We start from the raw sequence: 14,844 nt of genomic DNA on the forward strand, positions 1-14,844 counted from the left end.
AGAAAGAAAAACTGGCAGATAATCCAACTCAAATTGTCTTCGAATGGTCCTGGACTGTTATCAGGGCGGTTACATTATACAGTCGCTAATGAAACTGGAGAAGAAGCTTTGCAAAACAGCAGATATGGGTCCTTGTTCCAGTTCATATTCTGTCCATTAAATACTCAGCGTTTTAGGGCTGAAAGTATGTTTATCACACTCTCCTTTAAAAGGAGCTGTTTATGTCTCAAATCAAATTTGCATGTATCCCTTCAAGTCTGCAGAGCCATTTATCCATCTGGAGTGCTCTTGAAGTTGCTCAGTTTTGGAGATGTTGACTGCAAGAAAGTTGTCTCCTTACTATTAAATATATTGAAACTTGGTAGATACTTACAGGCATATTTACATTCTCACATGAATACTGTGTAAGTATATTCGATTGTACTTAATTACACCATAACTGCTTACTTATATACATACTTAATTACTTTCATACTTCCTGGCACATATAATGGATTAATAGCTTACTTAATTACACAGATACATACATAGTTAGATATATACTTACATATTTAATTGCCTACTTACATACATACATGGATGCTTGCATACTTGCTGAAATACATACTTAACCCTTTGAAGCCTGAACCACGAAATAATAATTCTAATTTTTTTTAATTCTAGTTTAAAAAATATGAGTTTTCATTTGTAGTATATTTGCTACATCAAGCATTTTCTGACGTACTGTAAAACGTACAGTGTACACGTACAATGTATGTTGGTTTTTGGGGGAGAAAAAAAATTACATTTATCATAGAAGTGTCATGAAGTCTCAAAAACACACAAAAAACCCCATGTATCAAATATGGTGTACTTGGCTTTAAAAGGGTTATTTTCTTACTTGAATATTACATATAGTGACATACTTACTTATTTGCTTGTTTACTTGCTTCATTAATGTCAAGAAAAGGTATCATATTTCCTTTCATAAAAGCAGTACCTACCTAGTACCTAAAAAAAATCAAACACTCAGTCCTTGTTGTTAGCAGCTTTGTGTCTTTGTACTGAGCTACAATCACCAACCATAGGAAGTGTGCAGTGAGCTAACAGTGCTGCTCAGCTCAGAGGAACTCACAGGGCTCTAGACTAACCTTCTGCCACAGTTGCATTGGTGCGCCCAACTTTATTAACTGCATTGCTTAACCCCACTGTTTTACATGTTCACTATTCCATACGGACAAGATTGATTTATAAATGATTAACTAACAATCTTGTCAACACAAAGTTCTTTATTTGGAGCACAGTTCTAAAAGAAAGATAAGTTACTCAAAAAGTGCTTGTGCTTAAAGTGAGTTGGCACTCTTTGGCAATATTGTAGACAATGTTAAACTCAATCATCACATCGGCCTCCTCTGACGACCTCTTCTCCCCAGCGCTGAAAGGCAGCGGGGAGAGGGGACACTTGGGGAGTGCATTTATCATGGCATTTAATGTGTTTTCTGGACACACTGTGCTTTTTCAGCGTTCAGAGGTTGATGGCTCCATGTCAGAGGCTAAGAATTTCAGACGGATCATCTTTTCTCATTACCCACAGCTACATCCACTTCTGTCGGGCCTAGGCTACATAAACACAAAACGAGCACCCGAGGCATCAGAATCTGTGAGTACTCGGCCTTCAGCACCGATGGTGTGTCCGTGTACGTGCCGTTGGGTGAGAAAGCCGCCATCTGACTGATTCTGATGCGTCGGGTCCGCGCTTTGTGTTTATGTCTTTGTGTAGAATCCGTTTACCTGCTCTCATTTGATGTTTTAGCTGTTTGGTGATTGTTGAAATAGTTTTGTGAGCTTTAACCTGAGATTCTGGCGTTTCTGGCAAAATACATTTATATTTAAAAGTTGATTCAGGATTTTATGACTCGATATCGCTTTATTCAAGCTACTCACCTCTCTCTATCCACCTGCACTTTCAAACGAACACTAATGTAGAACTACAGGAATATCTTGACCGCGGCCAATCAGAGAGGTCCTGCCCCTTTTATCTCTGATTTGTTTAGACCACGATATGGGTATAATGTGTGTTTGTTGTTGACCACACGGAGACTTTCAGAGTTGCGAAGACAAGGTGCAACCTAGGACTTTAGTCGCATCATTGAGAAATTAGGTCGCATATGCAGCCAAATTGCTTGCACTCTAGAGCCCTCTTTGCATCCTGTCACAAACACATGCCTCCCATAGATAGATGCTGAGTTCTTCACAGTGATGTGGTTGGCTGGTATAGTAGTGCGGAAAGAAAATGGTTCATATATGAAACTGCTCACGTAATGGTTTTACATTTTAGGTCTTCTTTCGAGTTTAGTAACTAGGTCATGATTTCTGGAAACTCATTGCTGCAGTTTCTCAAACGCTTTTTGATGGTTTGAGCACAACAATGTGAATACCATTTACTTTTACTGTAGAGAAGCAAAAGCCACCATCTCCTCCATCACCAATGGATAAAATGTACTAAGACCACATTTTACTGTGGGGGTTGAGCGAGATTCTTTTAAAATGAGTGATTAATTTGACGTTTTGTGTTTCTCCTTTGAGTTTATTGTCTTGCTAATGATGCATCGTGTTGTAGTTTTATTGAGTGAACGTACACCCCACAGTTTTCTTTTGTTCTCTGTTATAAGAACAGCGTAAAATGATGTTCAGTGTTTATTGATGCGAAAGGTGGTTGTTGGAGCTTGAAGCCTGCTGCTGTTTCATCAGCTTTGCATTCAATCTGCCTCAAAGGAAAGGGAATCAAAGAACAAATGCATAATTGAATTTACACTACACACCTGGATAAAATATTTATTTTTCTGATTTCTCATGAAAAATGCAGCTGAGTTCTCTCGCTCTCTCTTTGTTTGTGTGTGTGTGTTTGTGTGTGTGTGTGAGAGAGAGAGAGAGAGAGAAAGAGAGAGCAAGAGACTATACGCCAGCGCCAGTCTGGTTGGTGCATGATATGACTTTACTCAATATGCTTGTCAATACCGTAGCTTGACTCCAGGACGCCCTGCAGACTTACAGATCGATAACATTATCCTATACCGCCCACTGTCCATCCATCGACTCCGCTGAAGCTCCATGGAGGTTTGATTTCTAAAACCTGCAGAATTTGCTCAGCACTGACCTTATGCTTCAAGATCTAATCTGCAGCATGGCCTGTTTTTGATCTGGAGCAAGATAAAATACACATTCAAGAAACAATCTGTCCTCTCACACTGCAGATTTAAAAATAGACTAAGGTTGTCATCTGATGTCATTATGCTGTAAAGTAGCAACTGGTCGATTCGTCCATTCAGTTTGAAATGGAAACATTATTTTATAATGGCTATAAGTCTTGTGGAGGACTCAACTAAAAGCTAATAAAGTTTTATGCTGTAGATTTTCAGTGCGTTGAGGATGGAAGCAGACACATTAGGGTCAACTTGCACTTGTTTCTTTACAAACATGCTAAACCATACCTCCTGGTTTTTAATTGTGCTTTAGAGTTAATCTTTAAAATTTATGTGCTGACCTTTTTCTTTAGCGACTTATTTTCAGCTATAAATGATTGCGTTTTCCTTCTATGCCAGTCTCACACTGACAAACTTCAACAAAGCAAAAAATACAACAGCAACCGTCGCTTTAAGGTCAGCATAAATCTCACTGGATAGTCTAGAGCACACAAAGAGTGATGAGTAGATTCATGGCACACAATCAGAGCGTACACCTGTCAGCCACAAGATTAAAACCATCAGTTTTATAGCGTTCAGACAGATTGGCTACGGGAACCTCTGGGGGTGGGGTGGATGGTGGACCAGATCTACCAGTTCTTTTAGGTTCTGTGTTTTGTAGAGTGGCTGGCCATGTGTGGCCAGGAGGTTAGACACACACTCATAGACCTGGCTAATGATGATATTCTTGGTAGTGGGAAAAAACGACAAAAGAGAACATATATTTCTTTGCCACCCCAGTGGCCATCCCTAAAAAATGATCTGACTCTGCTGGTGCCGCCCTGCTCTGTCAGCAGTTTGTAGTGTGATGGGGTACATTGTCCTACGAGACAAGGCTGCTGCCATCAGGGAGCACAATTTGGGTGTTTTGGTTTTTAGTTAAAGTAAGATCCAGATAAATGCCCAAACCCAAAGTCTGAAGTTGCTGCTTATATGTGGTGTATATAACAGGGGAAAAATCCTTTGCAAGAAAAGGTTTTAGGTCTTGAATGACCAGCATATCATCAAGTTATTTGAGTTCTGTCAGCGTACATAGCTCATCTAAATCCTCAGTTGTGTTTTTTTGTTTTTTAATGTGAACAATTTATGTATTTGTATTTACACTGAAATTTGAATTGTCCACTCATAGCATATCATTTGCATTTGTGCATCTGAAAGTAGAGAAATGTTTTGTTGATATGAGCAGTTTTTAATTTGCACATAATCTAAATGATACTGGTCATCTGATATTTCCAATTGGCACAGATCTTGAAACACGTTTTCAATTCAATTCAATTTTATTTATATAGCGCCAAATCACAACAAAAGTCGCCTCAAGGCGCTTCATAGATACAGAGAAAAACCCAACAATCATATGACCCCCTATGAGCAAGCACTTTGGCGACAGTGGGAAGGAAAAACTCCCTTTTAACAGGAAGAAACCTCCGGCAGAACCAGGCTCAGGGAGGGGCGGCCATCTGCTGCGACCGGTTGGGGTGAGAGAAGGAAGACAGGATAAAAGACATGCTGTGGAAGAGAGACAGAGGTTAATAACAGATATGATTCAATGCAGAGAGGTCTATTAATACATATTGAGTGAGAAAGGTGACTGGAAAGGAAAAACTCAATGCATCTTGGGAATCCCCCGGCAGCCTACGTCTATTGCAGCATAACTAAGGGAGGATTCAGGGTCACCTGGTCCAGCCCTAACTATATGCTTTAGCAAAAAGGAAAGTTTTAAGCCTAATCTTAAAAGTAGAGATAGTTTCTGTCTCCCGAATCCAAACTGGAAGCTGGTTCCACAGAAGAGGGGCCTGAAAACTGAAGGCTCTGCCTCCCATTCTACTTTTAAATAATCTAGGAACAACAAGTAGGCCTGCAGAGCGAGAGCGAAGTGCTCTAATAGGGTGATATGGTACTACAAGGTCATTAAGATAAGATGGGGCCTGATTATTTAAGACCTTGTATGTGAGGAGCAGGATTTTGAATTCAATTCTGGACTTAACAGGAAGCCAATGAAGGGAAGCCAAAACAGGAGAAATATGCTCTCTCCTTCTAGTCCCTGTCAGTACTCTTGCTGCAGCATTTTGGATTAGCTGAAGGCTTTTCAGTGAGTTTTTTGGACATCCTGATAATAATGAATTACAGTAGTCCAGCTTGGAAGTAATAAATGCATGAACTAGTTTTTCAGCGTCACTCTGAGACAGGATATTTCTAATTTTAGAGATGTTGCGCAAATGGAAGAAAGCAGTCTTACATATTTGTTTAATATGTGCGTTGAAGGACATGTCCTGGTCAAAAATGACTCCAAGGTTCCTCACAGCGTTACTGGAGGCCAAGGTAATGCCATCCAGAGTATGAATCTGGTTAGATACCATATTTCTAAGATTTTCAGGGCCGAGTACAATAACCTCAGTTTTATCTGAATTAAGAAGCAGAAAGTTAGCGGCCATCCAGGTCTTTATGTCTTTAAGACTTTCCTGCAGTTTAACTAATTGGTGTGTGTTATCTGGCTTCATGGACAGATAGAGCTGGGTGTCATCTGCATAGCAGTGAAAATGTATGCTATGTCTTCTAATGATGCTGCCTAAGGGAAGCATGTATAATGTAAACAGAATTGGTCCTAGCACTGAACCCTGTGGAACTCCATAATTAACCTCAGTGTGTGAAGAGGACTCTCCATTTACATGCACAAATTGGAGTCTATTAGATAGATATGATACAAACCACTGCAGTGCAGTACCTGTAATACCTACAGCATGTTCTAATCGCTCTAATAGGATATTATGGTCAACAGTATCGAACGCTGCACTGAGGTCTAGCAGGACAAGCACAGAGATGAGTCCACTGTCAGAGGCCATAAGAAGATCATTTGTAACCTTCACTAAAGCTGTTTCTGTGCTGTGATGAGCTCTGAAACCTGACTGAAACTCTTCAAATAAACCATTCCTCTGCAGATGATCTGTTAGCTGTTTGACAACTACTCTTTCAAGGATTTTTGATATGAAAGGAAGGTTGGAGATTGGCCTATAATTAGCTAAGACTGCTGGGTCTAGAGATGGCTTTTTGAGTAAAGGTTTAACCACAGCCAGCTTGAAGGCGTTTGGTGATTAAACATATTTTTGTCATTAAATTGTATGCAGTACAACATATATTTATTATTTTTATAATGTATTGGTCCCTGTTAATATTTTGGAATGATTTGTTTCTCTGATGCGTCGTCTTTTGGACTAGAGGAAAGAATGTCCAAAATACACATGTCATTTTTTTAGTTTACAATTTATCACTTGGATTTTATAGAAATAGATGCATACTCAAGGAGATACCTCACTTTATTGAAACATCCTAAATCAAACAGTCATTTATTAATGTTAGTAATATGGTAATGACTTTTTTCCGGAAAAAATCTATATATTTTTTTACTTCAGAAACATCTTGGTGTAGCACAAATAGTAAGGAAACTTGTTGTAGGGTTATTTCTTTGTTGTAGCAATGCTCCTTGGCAATAAATATTATACCGTTGGAACACCTGTTCATTTCCCTTTAAATTGAGCCACTTTTAGAAAAAGAAAAATGCGTTTAAGGGTTGAGCAGCAGGGTTGAGCAGCGGGGTTGAGCAGCAGAGTTGAGCGTGAGGGTTACGCCCATGAAAAACTTGGCAAATCTTCTCTGTCAGTGCCAAACTGCTTATTCTGATATTGACTCTTAATTGGTGTCATGTTTATTGAAGAATCTTCACCAGCTTGAAGTTCCCCTGTGGCACGGGCCCTTTTTAAAAACAGTCAGACATGTTATGCTTGGAGTAGACACCAACTAACCACAGGGTCCATGCTCACAGGTGCTGACAATCAGCCTTGATTGGAGCCTGATTGTCAGCACCTGTGGTACCAGAAGCTCAAAAGAAGTGTCAATAGCAGAATAAGCTGAAGATTTGGGGGTTTTTATGGGCAAAACCCACATGCTCAACCCACAAATGTGGCTCTGTTTAAGAGGAAATAAACTTCCCAACCGTAAAAGATTTATTACCAAGATGCATTTTTACAACAAAGAAATAATCAGCCAAACACAAATCTTACTTTTTACACTATGTTTATGTACCAGACTTTACAGTTTCATTCATGTTTGTCTTCTGAAGGGTTTAGCTAAAAGAGTTTGTTTATATATCAGTCAGTTTGATTTATAGAGCAATTTTATCCCTAAAGACATGGCTATTGACAGTATTTTGAGGTTTAACTTATTTATGGTGTTTAATAAACCCTTTGAATCTAATATGCCAACAAAATGTAACAAACTACCAACCCACTACATTTCTGTTTAGCAAAAAGGAATAAGTTAATTTTATACCCTACTTAGCTGTAAAGTATTACAAAAGCTGTTTGGTTGTGCTAGTTCAGGCTGTGAAGAAGTCCTTCCTGTCAGCAGTACAATGCATACTCGTGTTTCTGACAGTCTGTCACTTTACCAGCAACCACACAGCGAACTGAACAGATCTGAAGAGAGTCTGTTCTTTAGCAGTGCTGCTTGTGGAGGAGTGTAACAAAGATAAGTGAGCTGCTGTGAACACTGTGACAGACAGAACTGGATCAGAGGTGAATGAGCTGTGGGAGCTTCTTGTGATGCTGGCAATAAAAAACACTGAGCCCAGAGAAATGATATATAGACTATATATATTCTCAGAGTAACCGCACACCAGCACTGCTGTCCACATGTTCCCGAGTGATTAGTAAACTTGTGACTTTACTGCTCTGACGGCGCAGCTGGCTCAAACCCCCTGATTGGGAAAGTTGCAGATGTGCGATCATCTTCGACCCTCTGGTGTTTCCGTTTGTGGCCTTGCACTGTGCGACCACAGCGTAAGACTCTTGGCAAAAGCACATTCAGCAACCTTGAGGAAGCCAGTAGACTGTTTGTGTCTCTGTGTATCTGTGTGCCGTGCCCCCCCCCCCCCCCCCTCCCCCCGCTCTCTCAGACCTCTCCTGAGGGTTTGTTAGGAAAAATAAATATTTTTAGACATTACAGTCCAGAGCTGCTGTCACTTTTTTTTCTTTCCTTTTTTCATAAACCCTAACCATGGGAAACACATATTCACCTCCCCTTTTCTCACTGCTCTCTCAGTTGCCTTGCCTATGGCTTCCTACTGCCACCCATCAGAAAAAAGCTGCCCCCAGGGAGCAGGTCGCCATAGTAACTACCTTCACCAGAGCAACCCCTCAAAGGGTCCATCTGAGCTACATGTTGAAGCCCCTTCGTTTCCATCCTAATCTGAGAGTTTGTGTGTTAGCACACTTGTCCGACAGCTGACAGGCCGCTTGAGAAGGTGCATGAGGAGCTGCTTCAAATCCAGCCTCTTTCATTCGTCAGATTGGGTGACAGAAAGTTTACGTGCTAAGCCTTGACAGTTTATTGGACGAGCTGTGCCCCGCAGTAACAGCTGGACCACAAAGGAGCTTTTTTACCTCAGCCCGTCCACAAACTCATCTCGACTCTTAAAAACCATGCACAAGAAGCAGTTCGTGGCACAACAGCAAAAATGCAGAAACGTCACTGCACAAACATTTATTTTTTCAAACTGAACAAATTTCTGTCCCCTTCCTCGGGACCATATGGCCTCCTCCTCCTCTCGATCTCTGCCGCCGCAGAGTCAAAGATCAAATCTCATATCCCTGATCACAGGGGACCCTCTTTTAATCCATGCAATCTGTTGTTCGGTTTCCATGCAGCCGAGGTGCAGCGTGTATCGTGGCGGCTACGCTGTGCTTATTGTGTGCTTGTCGACCCGCTGTCGTCTCACAGAGCAGAAGGGCTATTAATAGCTTCATGCTCCCCAGTAGTTTACATTCATCCAGCTCGGCTCAGAGTTGTAAATTGGAGCTGTACCACACACTCAAGGCTTTCTTTCGCAGTGTCGAGGGAACAGAGGGGAGCTAAGCTGTCATTAACAGTTCTTTTTTTTCCCCTTTTTCTTCTTTAAACTCAAGGGAGGACAGGAAGCAGCTGCCAGTTTCACTTCCACCTCACTTCCTGTCTCATTTGTCACTGCAAAACGAACACTGCGTCTCTTTGATGCTGCAGTTTGTAGCTTGTCTGTCAGAGATCTTACCTGAAATTGGTGATGATGATGATGATGATAAAAATTATATATTCATTTAAAACGTGTTTACAAATGATGATTAATAAAAAAGGAGTCTTCTGGGTTTTTTTCTTTCTGTTTTTTGTTTTGTTTGCAGGTTGCAGGTTTCAGTTTTTAGTTGGCATTTATTTAATAAAACGTGTGTACCTTGCAGCCATCCATGAGTTTCCAGAGGACATCTTCACCAAGGAGCAGAGGAAGAATGGGGCCGTGTGTCTCCATGCACTCTGTGTGAGTATTTCTTGCAATGTTGCCTCAAATCTGCACATTTTTCCTCTCCATTTATAACCCTGAGTCATAATGCTGACACTTGACATCAATACAGAATAAACGCACACAACAGGATGACATATATAGCTGGTTTATGTTATGTAAAGGCAAAGTGTGTATGGGTCCCTCTCTTCCAGGCCATCTACATGTTCTACGCTCTGGCAATTGTCTGTGATGACTACTTTGTTCCTTCCCTTGAGAAAATATCTGAGGTGAGGAAAACCAGCCCCAGCTGGCCTTCAGATATAAATTTATTGTTTTAAAATATTATTATCGGACTATTCAAACTGTTTTTAATTAAATTTTCCAGAACCTTCAGCTCAGTGAAGATGTAGCCGGGGCCACATTTATGGCTGCTGGAAGCTCAGCTCCAGAGCTTTTCACCTCTCTCATTGGTTAGTAACCCAGCTAGTCTTAACCAAGTAGCAGCTCTTTCCATTCAGAGAGAGCATGACAACATTTGTTTTCACTGCTTGTCATCAGATTAAATGAGAAAAAGTGATGTTTGTCAGCAGACCGTGCCAAAACCTGGTGAAGTGGAGCATGGGTAAAGAATTGCTTAACTTTCAAAATAAAGCAAAGCTTTTGGGAGAGGATTGGCTCTCTTCAATGCTCTCGTGGTTTCAAAGGTCCTGATCTAAGTAGGTACCGGACATATCCAGGAGATGTCAGCAGAGTCCAGTTTAAAGCAGCACCATGATTTTTCTTAGTAGATCATATTTTAGCTTGTCGATTCTCATCTGGGGTTTACAAGGATAAACAGCCCCTAAAAACACAGAATGACAGACAGATTTTATCCTCTGCACTTTTTCAGGTGTCTTCATCACTAAAGGGGACGTTGGCGTCGGCACAATCGTGGGCTCAGCTGTCTTCAACATCCTGGTCATAATTGGTTTGAGTGGAATCTTTGCAGGCCAGGTAGATTAAACTTGTGACTCTTACTCACATCTTACAGACAGATGTTTGTCACATGTGGTGTAACTTTTCTTTTTCCATGCTTGTTTAAAGGGAAACTGTTGTGCTTTTAGATATTGCTACAGTGGTGATGTGTTTGTTAAACATTCTTAAAGTTTCAAATGAGCTCAGACTGCTTTAAAGGCTCGGTCTTCCACAGTTTTTTCCACTCCACTGCCAAACAGAGGGGTTTAGTCTGAGCGTGGTCATCTCAGGACAAAGGAACTTATCAAACTGGTGTAAAGAACCTTCATTTAATCTGGCTTTGAAATGGAAAATTGGCAAATGTTATTAATAAAATGTAATAGAAGACATTGCAATAGAAGAAACCTGTTCATGCGCAGCTCTGAATAATGAATAATAAAATATTGTAACACGAGTATCTGTTCTCCACAGACAGTGGTTCTGACATGGTGGTCTCTCTTTAGAGATTCGTCCTACTACATCCTGTCAGTACTGACTCTCATCATGGTGAGATACACATTTAAACAATAAAGAGTAGTTCCTCTGGGCTCCGTGTCATCCTTTTTTCTTTTAAACCGTCTTTTCTTTCTCCTTAGGTCATCTATGATGCCACAGTCGTCTGGTGAGTCCACACAGCTTTTTCATTTTTAAAGGTTGTTTTAAGAAATTTTCAACTCCCTGTGTTTTTTTGTGTGAGCCAGTACTTCACACTGTTTTCACTGCTTGTATAAATGAGCTCAGTTTGACCTTTGAGACTCGGCGTGTTTAAAAAGTCTGTCAGGAATCGGATTAAATGGGTTGGATTGCAACAGGAGCTGACGTTCCTGTTGACATGATTTTATTCCTCGTTTGTGGTTTACTGATGACGAGAATTGTAAATGTCACAAAAAATGAATTTAAAGCGCATTCTTTCATGCTCTAAATGATGTCACAACCTCATTCCTCAAGTGATTTGTATTACTTTTTATTAGTAGTAATGGCAGCGTTATAGCTGTGATAACGGACTGTGGTAAATCTAATATGTTTCTGATTTATTCTTGAAAAATAGTAACATCTGAACAAATATTTCTAATCAGAGGCAGGAAAGGAAAATGTTAGTAAATTAATTTTGATTGATTTCTTTTGGAGGTTTATGCCATCAGTGGCACTCATTTCAGTCATTTGCAGCTTATTTGTAAGATTGATTTGATACTGGTTGTTAGATTGATTTCTTTTGTGTAACTCTTCCTTTACAGCTGTTTTTTTTCCCCCACTCTGGATGCCTTCTTCACTTCTCTTCCCGAGACCTTTAGAGTAAAAGAGCTTTCCATTGTTCGCCGTGTTGGGATTTTATTGAAAGGGTAGATTTATTCAAGGATCTAATGTCCACTGTGGTGCTGAATTCCTTCGTGATATATAGCAGGCTGTTTATTGAGTCCCAAACCGAGGCAATCTTGGTGTATTTCACCTCACCGCTGTTTGGAGCGGCGTCTTTTACTGTCAGTCCTGTTTGTTGGTACGGATTGTATTTGAACTTGTTCACTGGCATCCTAGTGCTCAAAGTAGTTCAGAAAGGACAGAGCAGACTGCAGCACACTGAACTTATTGTGCTCTCTGTGTCCATTTCACTGTTGTCAGTCATAGCTTTATTTATTCACAAATCAGGGAAAGTAGAAGTAACTTTATCCAATATAAAATAATTTACTGTTATCCTTCTCAATTAAACAAAATGGGTTTAATTAAGGATGCTATATGTTGGGAATGCAAGACAAAAAGAGGCACTTATGTGCATGCACACGAGTGTGCTTAAGTTTTTCTGTTTTGAAGACATCTTTACGATTTTATGGGCCAATGGTTGAAGTGTGATTTGCCTAGATCACCAACACTGTGTCTCCTTGGAGACAGTGGTGTCATGCCACAGCTGAATAAGTATGAAGCGGGCCTATTGAGGGTCGGGTTAGGGATTTGTGCCTGACTAATTCTCAGGTTTTGGAAAGAATCTCTAACTGTGACAGTGAAAATGTGGCAGCGATGTGGAGAAGTTATGTTGTGAAGGCTTAGCTGTAAAAAATAGAGATGGCCAAGGAGCAATGGGACAGTTTCAGTGAATTCATATTCAAAGACAAAGAGAAAACATGCATAACCTGAAGTGAACTGGACAGTGTGTACTAGACGTTTAGCTGCTTATTTTACAAATTGCTTTGTATGACTCAATCTGTGTCAGTGTTTCTGAACTGCCTTGTTTTGTGTTGATGTTTATATATATATTTCAACTACATTTATATCCCTATATAAAAAATCATTCACAAAACACTTCACTTCTCTTTGACCTTTATGGGAAAAGCCATGAGGTCAAGGAAAGATATGAAGGGGAATTCATAAGGACTTAGCAAAAGAGAAATGCAGTGTTAGGATGACTAATTGAGATTAGTTGCTCGTCTTCTCTGCTCATATGTTCTTGTACTTTATTTTAAGATTTTTTTTTTATCCAAGTTACGATCATCTCCACCTTCATGTTCATAGCTCATGTGTGGGTTTAAGAACCTGTTGAAGGTTCAGATTGAAAACATTTTTATTAGTTTCGAGAAAGTTGATTCACTTTATCCAGATTTAATGTTTTCAGTGGGAGAAACTTTTCATCGCTCAACTAAGAAGCAGAAGCTGCAGTCAGGTGAACAGAATTAACTTTATCAGGGTATCTTTCCCTGGATTAGTGAGCATGCTTGAGACATATCAGCAGAGTATGGCAATGGAAATGGAAAATAGGTTGGATGTTTGTTTGCACACTCCATCACTTTGGATTGCAATTTAATAAATGATGCCCAAGTGTCTCCTCTGCTAAAGGAGGCATTACAGGAAGCACTGAAGTACCCCTTCTTAGTATTTAGAAGATCTGCTACTGCCATGGCCCCTGTCCAGATGCTTCTGGGATACCTCACTGAGTTTGGAATCTCTCTGAGCAAAACTGACTTCTCAACCACAAACTATAAGAGACTATAAGAAGTTGGTTTAGGGCGCTCCTATGTTACTGAGTTCAAATGACTGTCTGTAGGTAAAATCTGAATGATAATGGACTTTTAAAGCCATATTTTTGGTGGTTTCTGGTAATTCAGAGGTTCAGAACACAAAGGTGACTTTCATTATGGGCATCTGATCAGTGTTGGAAATGAATAAAAGCCTGAATTTACAGTTAAACGCTTAAATTTGCAAAATTCCATCCATTCTAAATAAATACATAAATTATAGTTATAAATATTCAAACAAAAAGGGGAAACATAAAAGATAAATGTGTCCCACATTTCTATCTTAAAAAAAAGATTTAATAAATAAATACATTTCTTTTGTAAGCTACCAAAGACTGAACTGCTACACTGTGACAGAGTGAAACTGTGAATAAAAGGTGACCAAAGAAGAACACAAACCAATCAGTGAAGAGGAGGAAGTGTGGTCAAGAGAGCTGGATAGATTTAAAGTTAAATAAACAGCTGTTTCTGTTTAATTAAATTGTCCTAACTAAACAAAGCAATCCAGGGTCATTCTCAATTTATCAAGAGACTTTTCACGCTGAGGAAAACAAAAATTCAGGGAATTCTTATTAGGAATTCTGGAGAGTTTGAGGTCAATACTGTCATTAGTTTTCTAAAAAAAGAAGAAGAAGAAGAAGAAGAACTTGGGGATGGGGATGAAAGTAGGAGTGATTATAGATGCTTTCATAGCATTTTATTCAGCAGGGATATTTAAATTCCATCATAAAAAATGGCTCAACTGCTTGAATTTGGTCCTCGGTTTTTAATATCACTTAATACTAAGACTGTGGCTTTGATAATATGGACTCCCTGGAGTGTAGTTAACATAGAAAGTTTGAAATCTGTATGTGGCATCTCTGGCAGCAGTTTTTGAGGTCTGTAGAAACCACAGAGTTTTATTACAGCTTGAGATTTTTTTTAAAGAGTTAAAACAAGTGAAGGATTTCAGGGATATTAAAGCTGGAATAAAACACACACAACATGTTCATCTGAAAATAGTGTGATAGTCCTCCTCGGGTAAGAAATCTCTCTTTTTCAAAGTTTCCATAAGTATTATATGAAGTATTTGTAAAGGTGTTTTCTCCATCATTTTCCCAATATGAATAAAAAAATAGTCACGTTATTGTTCACATTTGAAATACAGATGGAATAACCCCCCGGAAAAATGCAGTGTGCAGCATTACGAGCTCAATCTTAGCCTTAGGTCCTCTACTAATTGGAAGGCTGATGGTTCAATCCCTGACTGCTCCAGTCTTTGGGCAGGATACTGAACCCCAAGTTGTTCCCAATGCACACTGATTCTGTGAAGGTCAGACTTACA

At 39.6% G+C, this 14,844-nt stretch overlaps 1 protein-coding gene across 1 annotated transcript in view; it reads left to right on the plus strand.

Annotated features, from left to right (window-relative positions):
• Positions 1 to 14,844, plus strand: part of LOC146378936 (sodium/potassium/calcium exchanger 3) — a 35,114-nt gene that overhangs the window by 10,340 nt on the left and 9,930 nt on the right. The window contains exons 3-8 of the mRNA XM_084942119.1: positions 9,485 to 9,561; positions 9,738 to 9,812; positions 9,911 to 9,995; positions 10,415 to 10,518; positions 10,951 to 11,025; positions 11,115 to 11,140. Of these exons, the coding sequence (XP_084798245.1) occupies positions 9,485 to 9,561; positions 9,738 to 9,812; positions 9,911 to 9,995; positions 10,415 to 10,518; positions 10,951 to 11,025; positions 11,115 to 11,140 (442 nt within the window). The remainder of the gene's footprint in view (positions 1 to 9,484; positions 9,562 to 9,737; positions 9,813 to 9,910; positions 9,996 to 10,414; positions 10,519 to 10,950; positions 11,026 to 11,114; positions 11,141 to 14,844) is intronic.

Source organism: Perissodus microlepis, chromosome 10, assembly GCF_051167445.1.
Source record: "Perissodus microlepis isolate ML-2025 ecotype Zambia chromosome 10, ASM5116744v1, whole genome shotgun sequence".
Lineage (NCBI taxonomy): Eukaryota > Metazoa > Chordata > Actinopteri > Cichliformes > Cichlidae > Perissodus > Perissodus microlepis.